This window comes from Dipodomys ordii, unplaced genomic scaffold (assembly GCF_000151885.1).
Source record: "Dipodomys ordii isolate 6190 unplaced genomic scaffold, Dord_2.0 Scaffold9, whole genome shotgun sequence".
Taxonomy (NCBI): domain Eukaryota; kingdom Metazoa; phylum Chordata; class Mammalia; order Rodentia; family Heteromyidae; genus Dipodomys; species Dipodomys ordii.
The window spans coordinates 15,994,915-16,013,587 of record NW_012267225.1 but is presented as its reverse complement, the minus strand read 5'-3'; the positions used below and the strand labels follow the sequence as shown (position 1 = coordinate 16,013,587).

The 18,673-nt window shown below is 35.2% G+C and overlaps 1 protein-coding gene across 1 annotated transcript in view; it reads right to left on the bottom strand.

Annotated features, from left to right (window-relative positions):
• Sntg1 (syntrophin, gamma 1) overlaps positions 1-18,673 on the bottom strand; it is an 852,919-nt gene that overhangs the window by 198,411 nt on the left and 635,835 nt on the right. Inside the window, exon 11 of the mRNA XM_013009280.1 lies at positions 17,457-17,587. Within this exon, the coding sequence (XP_012864734.1) occupies positions 17,457-17,587 (131 nt within the window). The remainder of the gene's footprint in view (positions 1-17,456; positions 17,588-18,673) is intronic.

Sequence of the window (18,673 nt, the reverse complement as noted above, 5' to 3'; positions counted from 1 at the left end):
GGATTGAGGACATCCTAAATATTATAGAGAAAGAACGGACAACTATTCAAGATAATTAAGTCAAGAAGATCCTGGAATGATGTATGCCAAATTCTAAAGACAAACAACTATCAACTAAGAATACTCTACCCAGCTAAACTCTCCTTCATAATGGAATGTCAAACAACCTTCCACAGCAAAGAAAAACAGAAACATATATCTCCACCAAACCAGCCCTACAAGATACTTAATGATGTCTACACATAGAAAACCAACAAGAGCACAAAAAAAGGACAAGAAACAGTCCTGAAACAGAGAATCCAAGAAACATAGGAAGAACCCAACTGGCACATCCCGAAAGAAGTTGAATAACATGGCAGGAACTACCAAACACTTCTAACTCTCAATATTAGTGGACTTAAATCTCCAGTTAAGCAATATAGACTGTCTAGTGGGATCAGAAAGCAAGATCTTTCTGTCTGCTGCCTTCAAGACATACAACTTGCCCACAAAAACATATTCTGAAAGTGAAAGGCTAGAATAAAATCTTCCAAGCAAATGGCCCCCATAAACAGGTGGGAGTTGCAATCCTAATATCAGATAAAATAGAATTCAACTTAAAATTAGTGAGAAGAGACAAAGAAGGTTGTTACATAGTAATTAAGGGTTCTCTCCTTCAGGAACATTTTACAGTTCTAAATATCTATTCATCAAATAATGCAGCACCCAAATTAATTCAAGAAGCACTACTTTCCCTAAAATCACCCATTGATTCAAAGACATTGATGGGGATTTTAACACACCACTATCACTTCTCAATAGATCAACCTGGCAAAAACATGACAGAGAAACCTCAGACGTAAACAACTGCATAGATCAGCAAGACTTAACAGACATCTACCTAATATTTCACCCAGTAACAGCAGAATACATGTTCTTCTCAGCAATGCATGGAACATTCTCCAAAATAGACCACATTTTGGGTCACAAACCAAATTTGTTCAAATTAAGAAATTATGCCTAGCATTCTCTCAGACCACAAGGGAATAAATGTAGAATTCAACACCAAAAGCCACCAAGAGAAATCCTGTACCACATGGAGGCTGAACAGCACACTGTTGAACCACTAATGGTTTGTGGAAGAGATTGGAAAGGAAATTCAAATGTTCATGAAATATAAAAAAAAAAACACAAAAACTCAGCTTTTCTGGGACACAGCAAAAGCAGTACTCAGAAGTAAGTCTATAGCTCTGAGTTCCTACATTACCAAATTGGAGAGATATAAAACCAACAGTTTAATGAGGCACCTACAGCTCCTTGAAAAAGAGCAACAAGCTAAACTCCAATCCAGTAGACAGAAACAAATAATCAAAATTAATCAGAATTAAATGAATTAGAGTCCAAAAAAAACTATAGAAAGAAGCAACAAAACAAAGAGTTGGTTCTTTGAAAAAGTTAATAAAATTGACAGACCCTTAGCAAATCTTATCAGAAAAAAATAGTACACATTCAAATAAACAAAATCAGAGATGAGAATGGAACATCACTACAGAAACAGCCAAGATTCAGAATTTAGTAATGGGATACCTCTCAAAACTTTATGCTAATAAGTTTGAGAATCTGAAAGATATGGACGAGTTTCTAGCAAATATTGACATGCCCAAACTAAACCGAAGATGATTTAAATCAACTTAACTGACCCATATTAAGCATTAAAATAGAAACAGCAATAAGAGACCTCCCACCCAAGAAAAGTTTAGGACCGGATGGATTACAGATGAATTCTACAAGCCCTTCAAAGCAGAACTCATACCAATACTCCTCCAACTCTTCAATGAATTTGAAAGTGAAAATTGACTACGAAACTCTATTTATAAAGCCGTCATAACCCTCATCCCAAAACCAGGCAGAGAACTATAGACCCATTTCTTTTTTTAATATTCAACTGTTTATTGAATATATTAAAAATGCTCTATATTATTAATAGCTAGGAAAATACCAATTCAAACCTTTGATATGATACCACTGCATAAACTGAGTTATTACAACCATTATTTTGTTATGAAGGAAATATTATGACAATTTCCTATGTCAGGAACTAGAAGTAAATTAGCACCCTAAAGCTCTATTGTACCCCTTCATAACCAAAATCCCACATCTCCCCACTAAAGGTAACAATTATCCTAATTTTATGTTGATCTTAATCTTACTTTCCTTACATTGTATGACTCACTAATGTAGTTAAGTTCTATATTATTTGGAACTTTTTTAAATTCTTTATTGTGATTAATGATTACATAATTTCCCAAATTTCACATTATTATGGCATAGTGATGTTTAGTTAAAGCTATAGACTCATTTCTTTGATGAACATCTATGCAAAACTTCTCAACAAAATTTTGGCCAATTCACTTAAACAACTCATCCAAAAAATCATACATCATGATCAAACAGGATTAATTTCAGGGTTGCAAAGCTTTTTCAATATACACAAATCAGTTAATATAATTCATCACATCAACAAGACCAAGGATAAGAACCACATGATTACCTCAATAGATGCAGAAAAAGCATTTGACAAGTTTCAACACCGCTTTATGATGAAAGCTCTAGAAAAACTAGGAGGGCTAGGAAAGTGGCTCAGTGGTAGAGCGCTTGCCTTGCATGCATGAGGCCCTGGGTTCGATTCCTCAGCACCATATAAGCAGAAAAAAAGCCGGAAGTGGTGCTGTGGCTCAAGTGGTAGAGTGCTAGCCTTGAGCTGAAGAGCTGAGGGACAGCGCCCAGACCCAGAGTTCAGACCCACGACTGGACCCCCCCCCAAAAAAAGAAAAAGAAAAACTAGGAATCCATTGAACATATAATGGGACAATATAATAAAGGCTGTGTATGACAAAACTACAGCCAGCATTATACTTAATAGCGAAAAGTTAAAACCATTTTCTCTATAATCAGGAATGAGACAATGATGTCTGCTCTCTCCACTCCTCTTCAACTTAGTATTAGAATGCCCAGGAAGGACAATAAGACAAGATACAAACAAAGGGGCTCCAAATTGGGAAAGATAAACTAAAACTCTCCCTCTTTGCAGACAGCATGATCTTGAGTCTAAAGAACCCTATGGACTCCATTCCCAAGTTACTTGAACAGATTTGAAACTTTTGCAAATTAGCAAGGTATAAAATTAACCCTCAGAAATCAATGGCTTTCTTGTATGTCAATAATGAGAAGAGTGTGGCTAAAATTAGGAAATCAATGTTTTTTGTAATAGCCCCACACACATAAAATACCTAGGAGTTAACTTAAGTAAAGAGGTAGAGGACCTCTATGATGAAAAATTTAAAAACCTGAAAAAGAAAACTAAAGCAGAACTAAGGACATGGAAGAAGCGCCCAAGCTCCTGGATTGGGAGGCTTAACATCATGAAAATAACAATAGTGCCAAAGGCTATCTACAAATTCAATGCAATACCTACCAATATCCCAAACTCATTCTTTAATGAAATAGAAGAAGCAATCCAAAAATTCATATGGAACAATAAAAGACCCAGAATAGCAAAAACATTCCTTTGCAAAAACCTAAGGTGCTGGAGGAATATCAATATCAAATTTCAAACTCTACTACAAAGCTATAGTAATAAAAACAGATTGATACTGGCACAAAAACAGACCTGAAGACCAATGGAATAGGACTGAAGACCCAGAAATAAACCCACAGACATATAGCCACCTAATCTTTGACAAGGAGCTAAAAAAATAGAATGGAAGAATGACAGCTTTTTCAGTAAATGGTACTGGCAAAATTGGTTAATACCTGTTGAAAATTAAAGCTAGATCCTCATATATCACCCTGCACCAGAATCAACTCCAAATGGATCAAAGACCGTAAAATAAAAGCAGACACTCTGAAAACATTACAGGAAGGAATAGGAGAAACTATGGGGCTCCTTAGCACAGGCTAAAATTTTCTTAAGAGAGTCCCAGAAACAACAAATTAAAGAAAGACTGGCAAATGTGATTGCATGATATTGCAGAGCTTCTGCAATGGCATAGGACATACCTAGCAAGGTCAATAGAAAGCCTATGGACTGGGAGAAGATCTTCACTAGTCATACAATGTACAAGGGTCTCATATCTAAAAGATACTTAGAACTCAAAAAATTAAATCCCCCAACAACAAATCCTCAAAGAAACATCTGCCTGATTAATAAGTGGGCTAAAGACTTAAAGAGAGACTTCTCTGAAGAGGAAATAAGAATGGTAAATAGACACATGAAAAAATGCTAAACTTCTCTAGCCATAAAAAAATGCAAATCAAGACAACATTGAGATTCCACCTCACCCCAGATAGAAGGGCTATAATCAAGAAATCTATTAGCAACACATGCTGGAGGGGATGTGGCCAAAAGGGAACCCTACTGCGTTGTTGTTAGGAGTGTAAACTTGTCCAACCACTTTGGAAAGCAGTATGGAGGTTCCTCAAAAGACTGCACATAGAGCTCCTCTGTGACCCAGCATTCCCACTTTGGTCATTTACCCAAATGATCACAAACAAGGACAAACTAAGGCTATCAGCACAACTATGTTTATTGCAGCATTATTTACCATAGCTAAGATATGGAACCAACCCAAATGCCCCTCAGTAGATGAATGGATCAAGAAAATGTGATATATATATATATATATATTATATATGTGTGTGTGTGTGTGTGTGTGTATATATATATATATATATGTGTGTGTGTGTGTATATAATGTAATTCTATGCCTCCATCAGAAAGAATGACATTGCCCCATTTTTTAGGAAATGGAAAGTCTTGGAAAAACATATATTAAGTGAAGTAAGCCAGGCCCAAAGAAACAGGTCCCCTGGTTTCCATTATTTGCAATAACAGTACATTTCTAGGACAAGTAGAAAAGGTCAAAAGCTATGTACATATGACCATATAAGATGATGTTAAGCGAAATGACCTCCAAGACAGAAACACCATGGTTTTTTTTCTTTCTTGCTATTGTTTTTAATGTACTTATACTGCACTATGTGATTCTTTTGTTTCTTGTGTATGTTCTTACCCCACAGTATAACCCCTATTGTCACTGTATCTGATTCTGGTGTCCTGTATCTTGTATACACATTTTTATAATTTGGGAAGGGGGAAGGGATATAACAAAATGCTTAAATAAGAATACAGGTTGACCCATTGTAACAATGAGATGTACAAGACACTATGTTGAAAGCAAACTTTATAATTTTGGGTGGGGGTGTAGGGAGGGAAGAGTTGGGGAGGTAGCGAGGGAGGGATGTTAGGGGAAAAAAATGAGGAGGTAGCAATGCGGATAGGAAATGTACTCATTACCCTACTCATGTAACTGTAACCTCTCTACACAGTATTTTTACAATGAAAATATATATGGAGAAAAAAATGTTAAAGAAAGGAAATGTAAATAAAGAGAAATAGGTAACAGACCAAAAATAACTAAAAGCTACCCAAGTACCTTAGCGTGGAGAACTTCCCTGTTGTGGAACACAAATTATATTTAGAAACGTATCTTTAGAAAATACACTAAGTATATTTAAACCTAATTATGAAAGAGTATAAAACTTCATCTCAGTATTCAAAATGCTATGGAAAAATTGAAATATTTCTTCTAAATGATCATCTTTCCTGGCACTTCTGAATGTTGGAGCTGGGTATTTGTGGATATTAGGCATCATTTACTTCCTGAAATAAAATAAAAGCCAAATATACACCTAGCTTATGCTCACATTTAAGCTCCAGTCTTTCTCTTCTTCAATATGAACCCATGAACTGAACCTGTGGCCCCTCTGAATCAAAAGCTCCCTGCATTCATATTGTTTTCTTTTATTTAATTTTTTGTTAGTCCTGGGTCTTGAACTCGGGGCTTGTGCACTGTCCCTGAGCTGTTTTTTTGCTCAAGGCTACCTCTCGACCACTTGAACCTCAGCTTTGGATGGTTAATTGGAGATAAGAGTTTCACAGTCTTTACTGCCTGGATTGGTTGGCTCTGAATTGTGATCTTCAGATGATTAGTTGGAATTACAAGAATGAGCTACTGGTACCTGGCAAACTTTTGGTATTTTTCAAGAACCTGATTCTCAGTCCTTGACACAGATCTCTCTGGTGAACACAGACAGGGGTGTGTGTGTGTGTGTGTGTGTGTGTGTGTGTGTATTATATATATATATATATATCATATATATTTCATCAATATATGTACTTCTCTTACAAATATATTAAATGGGGCTGGGAAGGTGACTCACTGGTAGAGTGCTTGCCTCACATGCATGAGGCCCTGGTTTTGATTCCTCAGCACCACGTAAGCAGAAAAAGCCAGATGTGGTGCTGTTACTCAATTGGTAGACACTAGTCTTGAGCTGAAGAGCTGAGGGACAGCACCCAGGCCCAGAGTTCAAGTCCTATGACTGACAAAAAACAAAAAAGCTTCAAATATATTAAATGACTTTAGGAAGTATATATACACACACACACACACACACACACATATACAATATGATTCTTTGAAACTGATTATAGTAAAAACAACTTAGCATGGAAAACTATTACAAATGCACATGTACAATTTTTAGGTTTAATTCTAAAGCTCATCAGTAACTAGGATATTTCAAACATTGAAACAGAAGTTCAACCATCCATAGAAAACAAGAATTTAAATTTAGTAATATGCATTTCTTGCCAGTCTCTGATTAGAATAACCATAGTTTCATGTGACATAAAGTAAAGCATGCTTTGAACATATTTGTTCTCCCTACTTTAAATAAATCATGAGCTCTAGATATTTTTAGCTGATTAAGTCAATACATTCTAATCAAGTCTGCAGCCTATGCAACTATATGTGTTACAAAGTTCCCATGTAGAGTAATCATCAGGCAATAATCCTTTATAAATCTGAACCTCTCCCTGGATGTAAAGAAAATTTACATTTCATGTTATTTTCAAAATTGATAGAAAACCTTCTATGAAGTGTTATAGCTGTTTATTTTGTTATGTATGTTATATTTTAAAAAATGGACTGGTTGACAGGAGTTGGTGGCCCACACTTGTAATTATAACTACTCAGGCTGATATCTAAGTTTGGCAGTTTTGAGCCAGTCTAGGCAGGTCTGTGAGACTTTTAGCTCCAATTAACAACCAAAAAGTCAGAAGTGAAAACTACCGCTCTCTCCAGTGGTTGTCTTGAGCAAAATGCTTGAGGACAATGCCCAGGTCCTATGTTAATGAGTTTTGTGTGTAAGACTAGCACCACCAAATAAGAAGAAAAAAAGGTCTGTTCATAATGAGTCAAAAGTCTATCTCTAGTATGAACTAAAGAAGAATGTTGGACAATGCATCCACTTCTATGCCTTAGTGTCCCCCAAGGGAAAACTAGTATAGATTCATTTATTTATTAATTTTGCTGAGTAATTGGTAGTATCCAGACACTTCCCGATACCCCATATTGTGGCTTTTCTATGAATAAAGATCTTTCAGATGATCGAGTGACAATGAATAATGACCATAGCATTTTGCTGATAGTGGCAGCAAATAGACTTGGTATTTTATTAAAACTTCAGCAGAATTATATTACATTTTTTAAATACAGCTTTAGATAGTAATTTCTCTGACTTAACATCGACAGTAGTTATCGATCTTCTGATTTCAACTAATTTAGTCCTATATGTTCTGAAATCAAGAGACTTGTTAACTCATTAATTCTGTATTGTGAGACATTAATGTTCATGGTAATAATAGAATAATATTGAGTATATTCACACAAAATAACAGTGAAACAGCTACAGAGTTAGTTATCTTGTTTTAAATTCAGGTTGATTTTCCACTCTGCATAATGGTTTGACACTTTGCTGAGGATTTTTGATCATTGCTCTGGCAATAAGAAGTATTCATAGTATTATTGAATTTCAGAATAGTTTTACTCATTTAAAATACAAATTAGTCTTCCTTGTATGAAATATACACTGCTTCCAGTAAGAATTCATAAACAGTTTTTAATCGAGCATATGCATACACATGAATATATTTACATTTCTAATTAATTCCATTAATATTTCATGTTTTTACTCATTGTTGATTTTATTCCACATGAAGGCAGATGCAGCAGGATAAGTTCATGAGAGGTGAAACAGATAAAAGGGAGACTCTGGGGTAATGTGCAAAAGGAACAAGAATTTCAGAATCTAAAACATGTAAGTTTTCAATTACTGGTTTGCCTCTGCCATGAGGACACCGGGAGACCAGTATGAAGAATTCAGCTTAGTATACAGAAGGCTGTCTAAGTCTTACAGGAGTGTGAAGCCGGCAGAGTATCATGGATGAGTTTTGCAGAAGGACCACATTGGTTAAATATGAGAGTCATGGAGGATATGGTGTCAGATAAGTTAGGAGGATACTTTAATCTACGAATATTAGATGATATGGCATTGAGGTTAAAGAGTGTCAGTTCAAGTAGAATAAAACAATTAGTTTAACAGATTTTTTAACGCATTAGAAAGCATTTGATTTTGAAATTGCTTTTTTAACTGGATAATGATAGAGTATAGTCAAATTTACTCCAGAGTTTTTTGAGGAGACAAAGGAAAGCACAGATTGTAGGCAGGAGATAATTAATCCAAAAATAAAGACCAGAGACCTGAAATGCATGGCATATTGTGAGAAATATAGGTCATTGGTCATTTTAAATGAATATACAATGTTGGAAACAAAGCAATACCTGATCGGTATGAGCTTTGTGGATCTGGCTGTGGCATTTCTACCTCACCTTGAGGTCAGAGAGAACTAATGTTAACATTTCAGGTTTGGAATGGAAAGATCACATTTATATTTTAGAAATATCTTTCTCTGCTTCTTAACAAGACAGAAAAAGAAACGAAGGTTAAGAGAGATGAGAGAAGGGTATGATTGCAATATGGAAGACAAAAATCATAATAATCGGTTTCCAGATAGTGGTTCTGTGGACAGAGCAAATAGCACTGACTCGAGTTTCCCAGAATCAGAGCACTTACTTGATCTCACAAGTAATTAGTGGTGAGAATGTTGAAAGAAAGAAAGAAAAAGTGGATTCTCAGGCTGGTGATTTCATTATGATCACTGTTTCTCATTGAGTGCACCTCACAAGCAGTGGAATCAGTTCTGTCTAAACCAGCTGTGTTTTCTTGGCCCTACTTTTTCATTGCCTCTTGTATTTTCTTTTTTACAAGCTCAAATATAAAAGTGTTTATTGAATTCCATAAGGGTTCCTTCCTAACTATATTTGTGACTCATCTTCCAAGTCTTATTAATCAATCTTCCTTGTGATTTGAAAGAGAAACCCTGTGCTCTTCTGTAAATGTAACATTCCTTCCATTAGTGCATTTGGAAGGCCTTCTACCCAACTCTAATTTTCTGAGAATTGCTGACATTATGTAACTCTCACCTACAGTTTCTCTATCTGTAGAATAAAGAATGCAGCACCTGTCTTGTTTATATCAGGCAAAAAAGCTCAAGGACAGTGCTAGGACCTGAGTTCAAGCACCAGGATCAGCACAAAAACAAAACAAAACAAAACCTCATCAGTCTACTTCAGCAAGGCCTTGCTTTTGATAAGTGACATCTGGTGTAACTCAAAACAGGCCCTTAGGCTGAGGCATATTCTCATAATTATGTTTTTTTTTACTATAATCTCTTCTTTTCCATTGCCACTAAATTAGCATACCTATGTTATACTTTCTAATTATCCTGCTCCATTAAACAAATCTACTCAGATTATATCAACATTCTTCCTCTTTCAAGGCTTTCTGTTCATTCATACAGATTATAATTTTTTTAACCTAGCATTTTCTAGTACCTGGATTTCTACTTGTCCCTATTTTTTTCTTCTTCTGCTACTACAACTTGAATTCAGGGCATAGGTGCTGTCCCTTAGCTTTTTGGCTCAAGGCTATGCTACCTGATTCACACTTCCATTTCTGATTTTTCGTGGTTAATGGTGGACATTTCTGTTAGACTGGCTTCCAATTAATATCCTCTAGAGTAGTTAGGATTACAGATGTGACTTACCAGCACCCAGACTTATATAGTGATTTTCAACTCTGAATAATTCCATTTGAATTAAATGTATAGCCTTTTCTTCCTAACAGACCAGTTTTCCTTGAAAAAAGTAATGAACAGAGCAAAAGTGAAACAAAAATTATTGATGAGACTAGGAATGGAAAGTGGACGAGGAGGCAAAATGATGCTAGAAGTGACTCTGATCAAGATACATTGTATATATAAATGGACATGTCATCTTATATAGTCATATGTGCATAGATTTTGAGCTTTTCTGCTCAACTGATAAGATTAGCCTATCATTCTCTCAAGGTACTCAAATTTTTTCTGGCTACAAGAAATACCACATGGTATTTTTAAATAAATCTATCAAAAATTTAACAAAACCACAGGAAAATTGGTAGAGTTAATTGTCTCAAGTTAGGAGAATGTTGCAAAATTGATCTAAAATTGTTTGAAGGAAGTATGAACATTTCCAGTGACAGCCATGCTAAGGACTTTCCATACCTGTGGGTGGAAAGTATTTGTGTCTGTGTGGATCAGGTAAATATATTTTTTCATGTCATTATTCCTAAAGACTATAAAAAAGCATTGATTTCATAGCACTTATATTATGCATTATAAATTAAAGAGTCCAGAAGTAAGTTCCATCACATATGTAAGTTCCACACAAACTTTAAGTCATATTATGTAAGTGATTTGACCTTCCATTGATTATGATACCCATGACAGTTCCTGGAGCCAGTGGCCCAAAGATATCAAGGGACAACTGTGAAGATAAAGGAGATGCTTGCACTTTTATCTTCCTCAACCACACAGCATATGTCATAGAAAGAAGTGGTGAGGCGTGCTTTGTGTTTATACTATGAAAATAAATATTTGAGTCAGTGGCTCATGCCTGTAATCCTAGCTATTTAGGAGGCTGAGATCTGAAGATCGTGGTTCAAAGCCAGCCTGGGCAGGAAAGTCTGTGAGACTCTTATCTCCAATAATCCAATAGAAAATCAGAAGTGGCACCCTGGCTCAAGCCATAGAGTGGTCAAGTGAGCACACTGTTTCTTGAGCCGAAGAGCACAGGGACAGTGCCCAAGCCCAGTACAAGCCCAACGACCAAAAAAAAACCCCAAAAAACAAATTTGGATGGTTGGATCATGGGTACTCTTTCTCATTATTAACATCTTCCCTAGTGAATATGTCTTCTTATTCTGTAACTATGATTACGACATGCCATCCATTTGTAATTCCTTTTTTGTCTTTCACTATACTTCATGAGTAGAATGTCCTTTATACATGTGTCACTATCTTTACCATATCTTTCTGATAATATTTCAGTTCAGTTTGCTGCTAAAATTGTTCCTTCCATTATCACATAGCAGTAATTACTATTTCTTAGCTTCCTCAGTAATTTCCTTAAGAGTTATGAACAACCACTTTTTTCTACTTAAAAGCTTGTTTTCGAGATCTTTGGTGATCTTACAGTATCATAGATAGCCCTTTCTCTTTCTCCCTTTGCACTTCTCTTATGCTTGAAATGTTTATGAATTCTGCATCCTCCTCATAGCCAGAAAAATATAAATCACTAAAAGTTACTCTTAAAACAGCCATAGATACAGTGCTGATTATAAGCCAGCTTCAAACCTGGTTCTATTATTTAACAAGATGATGGCACTATAGAAAGCACTCACGGACACCACTCCTCACACTGGCCAGACAGTAACCTTACCCACAAAATCTTCTCAAATGCCTTCTCTCCTGGATGAAAAGGGATATGAATTCTTGAATAGAAGTATAAGGATCTTGTTTGTAATTTAATAAAGTAAGACTATTACTTACAGAGATTTCATTTAAATACTTGTGATTTTATGGTGTTTACAAAGCAAAAAGTAGATAATACTCTGGCCAACTAAAGAATAAACTCTTCATTGCTCTTTATTCTTCTTTATTGCTCATTTAATAAGTACTAAGTAAGGCCTTGAGAGCCATATATTATGTTAAAGAACCAGATACAGAGGTAAATATGTGGGCTGGGAATGTAACTATGATAGAGAACATTGCTAACACATGTGTGACTCAGAACAAGCCTCCCAAGAAATGAACACTATTTTTTTCCAATTTTACAAGTATACATTAATAATATATTAATAATAATATTAAATATATCCATAAACAAATGTATTCATAGCCTTATTTTGCACATGAGAAAAATAAAGGTTAAAAAGGTAAAAGACAAGAAAATATTTAAATCTTCTTTCTTCCTATTTTAATATACTGAACTTTGTATTATCATATTATAGCATATTTGCTTCAGAATTAAAAAATATGATCTGAGGCTGGTGGCTTATGCCTAAAAATCTTAGCTAGTTGGAAATCAGAAGATTACAGTTTAAAACCAGTCTGGGAAGGAAAGTTCATGGGATTCTTATCTCCAATTAACCAGCAAAATACAGAATTGAGTTTGGGTCAAGTGGTAAAGCACTAGAGGAGCAAAAAATGCAAAGCAATAACATCCATGCCCTAAGTTCAGGCCTTAAAAACATTACTCCATTTACATAACTACTTAAAGACTATAAATAAAAAAGGAAAAGAAAAAACAGATATTTATTTCTAAAATCAGGGTTTTTAAAATAACATAGTAAACACAAACTTTTTTGCCAGTAATAAATATTATAATTTGTCATTTCACATGTACATAAGAATACAACTTGGTTGTAAATATTAAAAAAAAACACAAACATAAAATTATGGGTTATTATGAGAACACCACCAATAAAGAATATATTAGGTCTTTCTTTCTTTCCTTCTTTCTTTCTTTTCCTTCCTTCTTTCCTTCCTTCCTTCCTTTCTTTCTTTCTTTCCTTCTTTCTTTCCTTCTTTCTTTCTCTTTCTCTCTTTCTTTCTTTCATTCTTTCTTTCCTTCTGTCTTTCTTTCTTTCCTTCTTTCTGGAAGTATTGGAGTTTGAACTCAGGGTCTCAAACTTAGACTGTCTGTTTGGTTTCTTGTTCAGGACTGACACTCTACCACTTGAAACATGCCTAGATTTCTGAAGATTAACTGGAGATGAAGTCTTTTCAGATTCTTCTGCCCAGGCTGGTTTCAAACCTCAATCCACAAGATCTCAGTAGTTAACAATACAGGAGGATTCAGAAGTTAGTAATACAGCCTCCAGAGGTCAGCACATCATAGATTTGGGACCAAGGTAAATTTTTTTTTAACTTTGCTGTATTTGTCATCACTAATCTGTTATGTATTCATTTTTTCCCCTCATTGAATCCACTGCCATCTGTCAGTGAGCTTCTTCATGGAAAGGGACAAACAAAATGCCTTTCACTTACAGACATTGAATCAACCTTTATTTAGGGAATAAATGAACAATAAAATAGCTCTTGAATCTGAATTGCCATGAATTCCATTTTGAATAGTGCCCTGTCTATAATTGCTTCTGACTACAATAATGTTGAGTGTAATTAATTCACTTGCTAAACACTGTTGATGTGTAGAGGTGCCAGAATAATAAAGAGGTGAAGAGTCATCTAGATTCATTCAAACAATTCCTTTTGAGTAGTAATTAATTTACCTCAATGCCTTCACATAAAAACTGAAAAAAATACACATCTTAGAAAATAGCATTAATGACATTAAGAGAATTCTTAAAGGACTAGAATGAAAGAATAGAAAGATTAATGGTACGATATATTAGAATCAATAGTTATTTGAAAACATTAATATATCTTGAAACATTAAAGCATTTGTGTTAATAAAAATTTATCAAAATTATCCCCAAATAGAGGAAAGGCACAAAGAATTGAGTGCTAAATTTCTAGCATTTCCTGAGAAAGAGCTAATTGGTTATATTGATAAATTGTGTATTTGTGGACTTATAGGCAAGATTAAGACAACACTAAAGGTCTAAAGAAAGAAACAAAGGAAGAATGAAGGAAAGAAGGAAGGAAGGAAAGAAGGAAAGACAAAATGAGCACAAGACATAAGCTAACATTTTAAGAAAGAAGAAATACTAGTGACTGACAAAAAATGTAGATAAGCAGATGTTCAACTAGAATACAAAAGTCAGGATCCCAATGACATATCACTACATACTAGAATGTTAAACTGAAGGTCGTGAGAAAACCAAGTGTTGACAGAGTGCTGAAGAAATTAGAACATTTGTACATTCTTTTTTAAAAAATTGATTTATTGTTATTATAGAGGTGATGTATAGAGGGATTAAAATTACATCAAGTTTGTAAAGTCACCCTCAATAAGTCTATTTTTAAAGAATTACACATGCTACAATATAATCCAGTAATTATAATCCAAACAGGGGAAAAAAACTCTACACCTATATCTATAGGACTCTGGGCTAGAAGAGCTCAAGACTTGATGTCCTTCAAATGATCAATATGGAAATGTGCGTCTATACCATGAAATACTATTCTTAAAATGAATGAACAATTGAGCAATGCAAGTCTTTGGAAAGAGTCTCTAGAGAATTATGCTAAACAAAAATGCCAATCAAATAAGATTAAAAGGTATAGAATTATATTAATCTAATGCTCTCAAAACATTAAAGTGATGGAGATAAAGAACAGATTAGTAGTTGTTAGAGGCTGGGTGCAGATAGCAGAGCAAGAGTGATACTAGTGTTGTAATAGTATTGTTACAGGGGAACTTGGGGTGTTGCAAACATTTGGCTATATTGGTATACACAGAAATATATACATGTGATAGATTCCATAAAACTGAGCACACATGCAAACACATGGATTTTACATGTAAAATGTCTTTGGAAAATGGACTGTATCAATATCAAATTTGAGGTTGAGATAATATACTTCAGTGTTTTTTTTTTGTTTGTTTGTTTTTTTACTCTGGGCCTGGGAGCTGTCCCTGTGCTCTTCAGCTCAAGGCTTAGCATTCTACCACTTGAGCCACAGAACCACTTCCAGGTTTCTGAGTGGTTTATTGGAGATAAGAGTCTCAAGGATGTTCCTGCCCAGTCTGACTTTGAACTGTGACCCTCAGATCTTAGCCTCCTGAGTAGTTAGGATTACAAGCATGAGCCACCAGCACCCAGCTAACATACTTCACTTTTGCAAGATATTAATACTTAATTAATTAAATATTAATTAATTAATTAACAGTGTCCCATGTATTTTAATTACAACTGTAAGAAAATCTGCAATTATCTTCAAAAAAATTAAATCATTAAAAACAAACATGTTGCATAGACAAATAGGAGAATAGATACCATCCCAAGTATAACAATAATCACCCTAGGGGCTGGGAAGGTGGCTCAGTGGTAGAGAGCTTGCCTTGCATGCCTGAGGCCCTGGGTTCGATTCCTCAGCACCACATAATCAAAAAGAAAAAAGCCAGAAGTGGCGCTGTGGCTCAAGTGGTAGAGTGCTAGCCTTGAGCTGAAGAGCTCAGGGTCAGCGCCCAGGCCCAGAGTTCAAGCCCCACGACCGAACCCCCCCCCAAAAAAAGAAAACAATAATCACCCTAAAAGGTATCTGACTAACCTAATTGAAAGACTAACATTGTTATTTTGGATTAAAAACAAAAAAAGGGTGGTTGTGTAACATATGAAACTCCGAAAAGATATTTTTTCTAGAGGACTATGGCAAGTTGAAAGAAATAGCTAGTAAACTGTATCAGCAATTATTCATCAACAAAATCTAGTTATCTATTTAGAATAATAGAGATAAAACATTCTTAGAGACAATAAACAGGATATTTTATCAGGATAAAAAAGTTACAAAAATTCTAAAACTTTCTTGTGTCTAATAACAGAAATAAATACACAGAGAAAATATCAACAAACTAAAAGAAAGAATATAAAAGTCAATTTTCATAATGAAATATTTAACAGCCATCTCAATATGTGACACAATGCACTGACAGAAATTTTATTAAGAAAAAAATATACTGGGTCAGAACCCCTAATAAACACACATGAACTGAACTATTGTGGACCACTGCATTAAAATTAATATATAGTGCAAAATAGAACATATGTGCAAATTATTCACATGCTGGGTCAAATCAAATCTCAGCAAATACCAAAGCATTGGAAACATCCAAAATGAAGTTTTATAGAAAACAATAATACAAGCAGTGATTAGAAAATCCTCAAATCTTTTGAAATCTTGCAGTACACTTTTAAATTGTCAGTGGCTCACAATTTAGGAACTTTCATTAAGCGAGTGAAAAGACATAAATATCAACTCTTGTGGATTTCCAACCCTGGCCAAGAAAGAGTAACCCCATCCTTTCAAGGTGCTCCTAAAGCAACTAAAATGCTTCTACCTAAAAGGGCTAGCAAGGGGGAGAGATATGACCGGTTGCTATGGGACCTAGGCATTGACTAACAGGATGCTGAGTCTTCTGGATTTCATTATTTCCTGTCACATATCCTTGGTAGGATGTTCCAGAAGTCTCCAGCCCCATACAAAAGGCCAATGGCAAAACAAGAAAAACTCCAAGCAAAGCCTGTCATCTGCTAGTTTAAGACTTGGAAATACAGCAATTAAATCAGAGTCTCTTTTAGCCATAATATTTGTCTCCTAATGTGGCCAAAACTCAACAGGATCAGTGCCCTTCCCTCTGGGCCCCTACCCCAGGCTTCAGCAAAGTGAACAGAACTGGTCTTCCACTTGCATGTCAGTTCTCATCCCAGCTTGCCCAGCAAAGCTAGAAACAGACAGTATTCAGGCCTTTGCAGAAAACTTTCTAGTCCCTGACATTTTTCTCTCAGAAAAGTATAAGAACAAATATCCAAATTAAGGAATTCAAAGAAACAGAAACAAGAAAGAAAAGCATATCTTTGATTTAATATTTAATGAAGTCCTTTAGAAAAAACAAAAATGAAACTTTAGGAAAACTAACTGATAGAGTAAAATATCTTTCAACCATAAGCATTCATTTTAAAATACCTTCAATCACAAGCATTCATTTATTTTAAAAGGTATTAATATCAGAATAACTTAAAGCTAAGCTACACAACACTGAGTCTGTAGCTTAAGGGTAAAGCAATTATTTAACTGCTGTGCACAGGCATAGAATTTCATCCCCCAGTATCACAAAATAATTAATAAAGTAGATAATAAGCTATGCAACTTCTTCACTATAATTAACACAAGGAGAAATCCAATGAAGTTGTATTTTGAGACATACTGAATCATGACAACAGTAAACAGAAAAGTCAAGAAGGCAACCAAATTTGTAAATGTTTTGTTGAATTAGATTATTGTCATGCAATTAATTCTCTGTTTGTTGAATTAGACTATTGTCAGGCAATTCATTCTCTGTTTGGAAATATGTTAAAAACTAGACTATAGAGATCTATGGTGTTCAGGTGTGAATCTGAGTATGTCTTTCAATCAGCAGGACTCAGATCCCCAAGCATGGACTCACCGACTGAGGTCGGTCCCGGACACATACTGGGAGAACCTGGAGTGCAGCAAAGGGATGAGCCGCAGATCACACCACCGCTTCTCCCACCGCAGACCTGGAGAGGTGGGCCAGGAGGAGCACGACAACGAGTCCTGAAAAGAGCACATAGAACATCCAGAAGTCTTTCTTTCTCTTCTGATGACTTAAGTCTTTGTATCAAAAAACAGCCTTCTCCTTCAGGGGGATATTACCATCTCTTACACATTCAAAATGTTTATAGATTCATATGTGTGTGTGTGTGTGTGTGTGTGTGTTGTGGCAAGTACACCCATGCATACACACCTGTGTGCTCGTACTTAGGCTTGAATTTAGAGCCACCTTGTCTTGCTAGGCTTTTATGCTCAAGAGTGGTATGCTATCTTTTATGCCAAACCTCCACTTCCTGGGTTTGGGATTGATTGGTTAAATGAGTAATTAATTTGGTTAATTGGAAATAAAGGTCTCACAGACTTTTCTTCTCTGCGTGGCATGGAATGGCAATCATCACAGCTCGGTCCTCTGAATAGTTAGAATTCCTGGCATGAGCTACCAGCACCCAGCCCATTTAGAGACTCTCAAAGCCTTCATTATCTCATCTTCATATGAAGACATCAGTATAGCTAGCACCAGAATTTCATTTCCTAAGGTTACTGCTAATGGAATTCTCTGAGAAGTGAGGAAGAGTTCATTCAGAAGTTAAGTCTCATGAAAATGCTTGGAAACCATGGGTGGGGAGAGGCAGAAAAAAATTAAAGAAAACAGTTCAAGAATGGGAGAGATGGGGCAAAACAGGGACTGAAGAGAATGTAAGACAAAACTAAAAGCAATCATTTTTCAGTTAGCCAAGCTCTTTCTGGACCTGTTCATTGCTAAGTTTCATTACAAGCGTTTTCATTTATCAGTTACTTGCAAATATTTTTTCCACTACAAAATCACATCCAAAGAAGATTTAAGTCTTTGTTTTAGCTTCATTTTATAAACTTTTTACAATTTCTTATAGTTTTTTTCTGTCAGATCAAGGCAACTACTGTTGGTTTAAAATATATGTATTGCAATTTTTGTTAAGAGGTTTCACTTTTCTTTTTCTTTTTTAACAACAAAAAGCCTTTCTTGTTTCTGTTTTGGGGGTTTGTTTTGCAAAAAATATTATCTTATATGATCATATGCACATATCTATTAAGCCTTTTAAATTTGGTCCT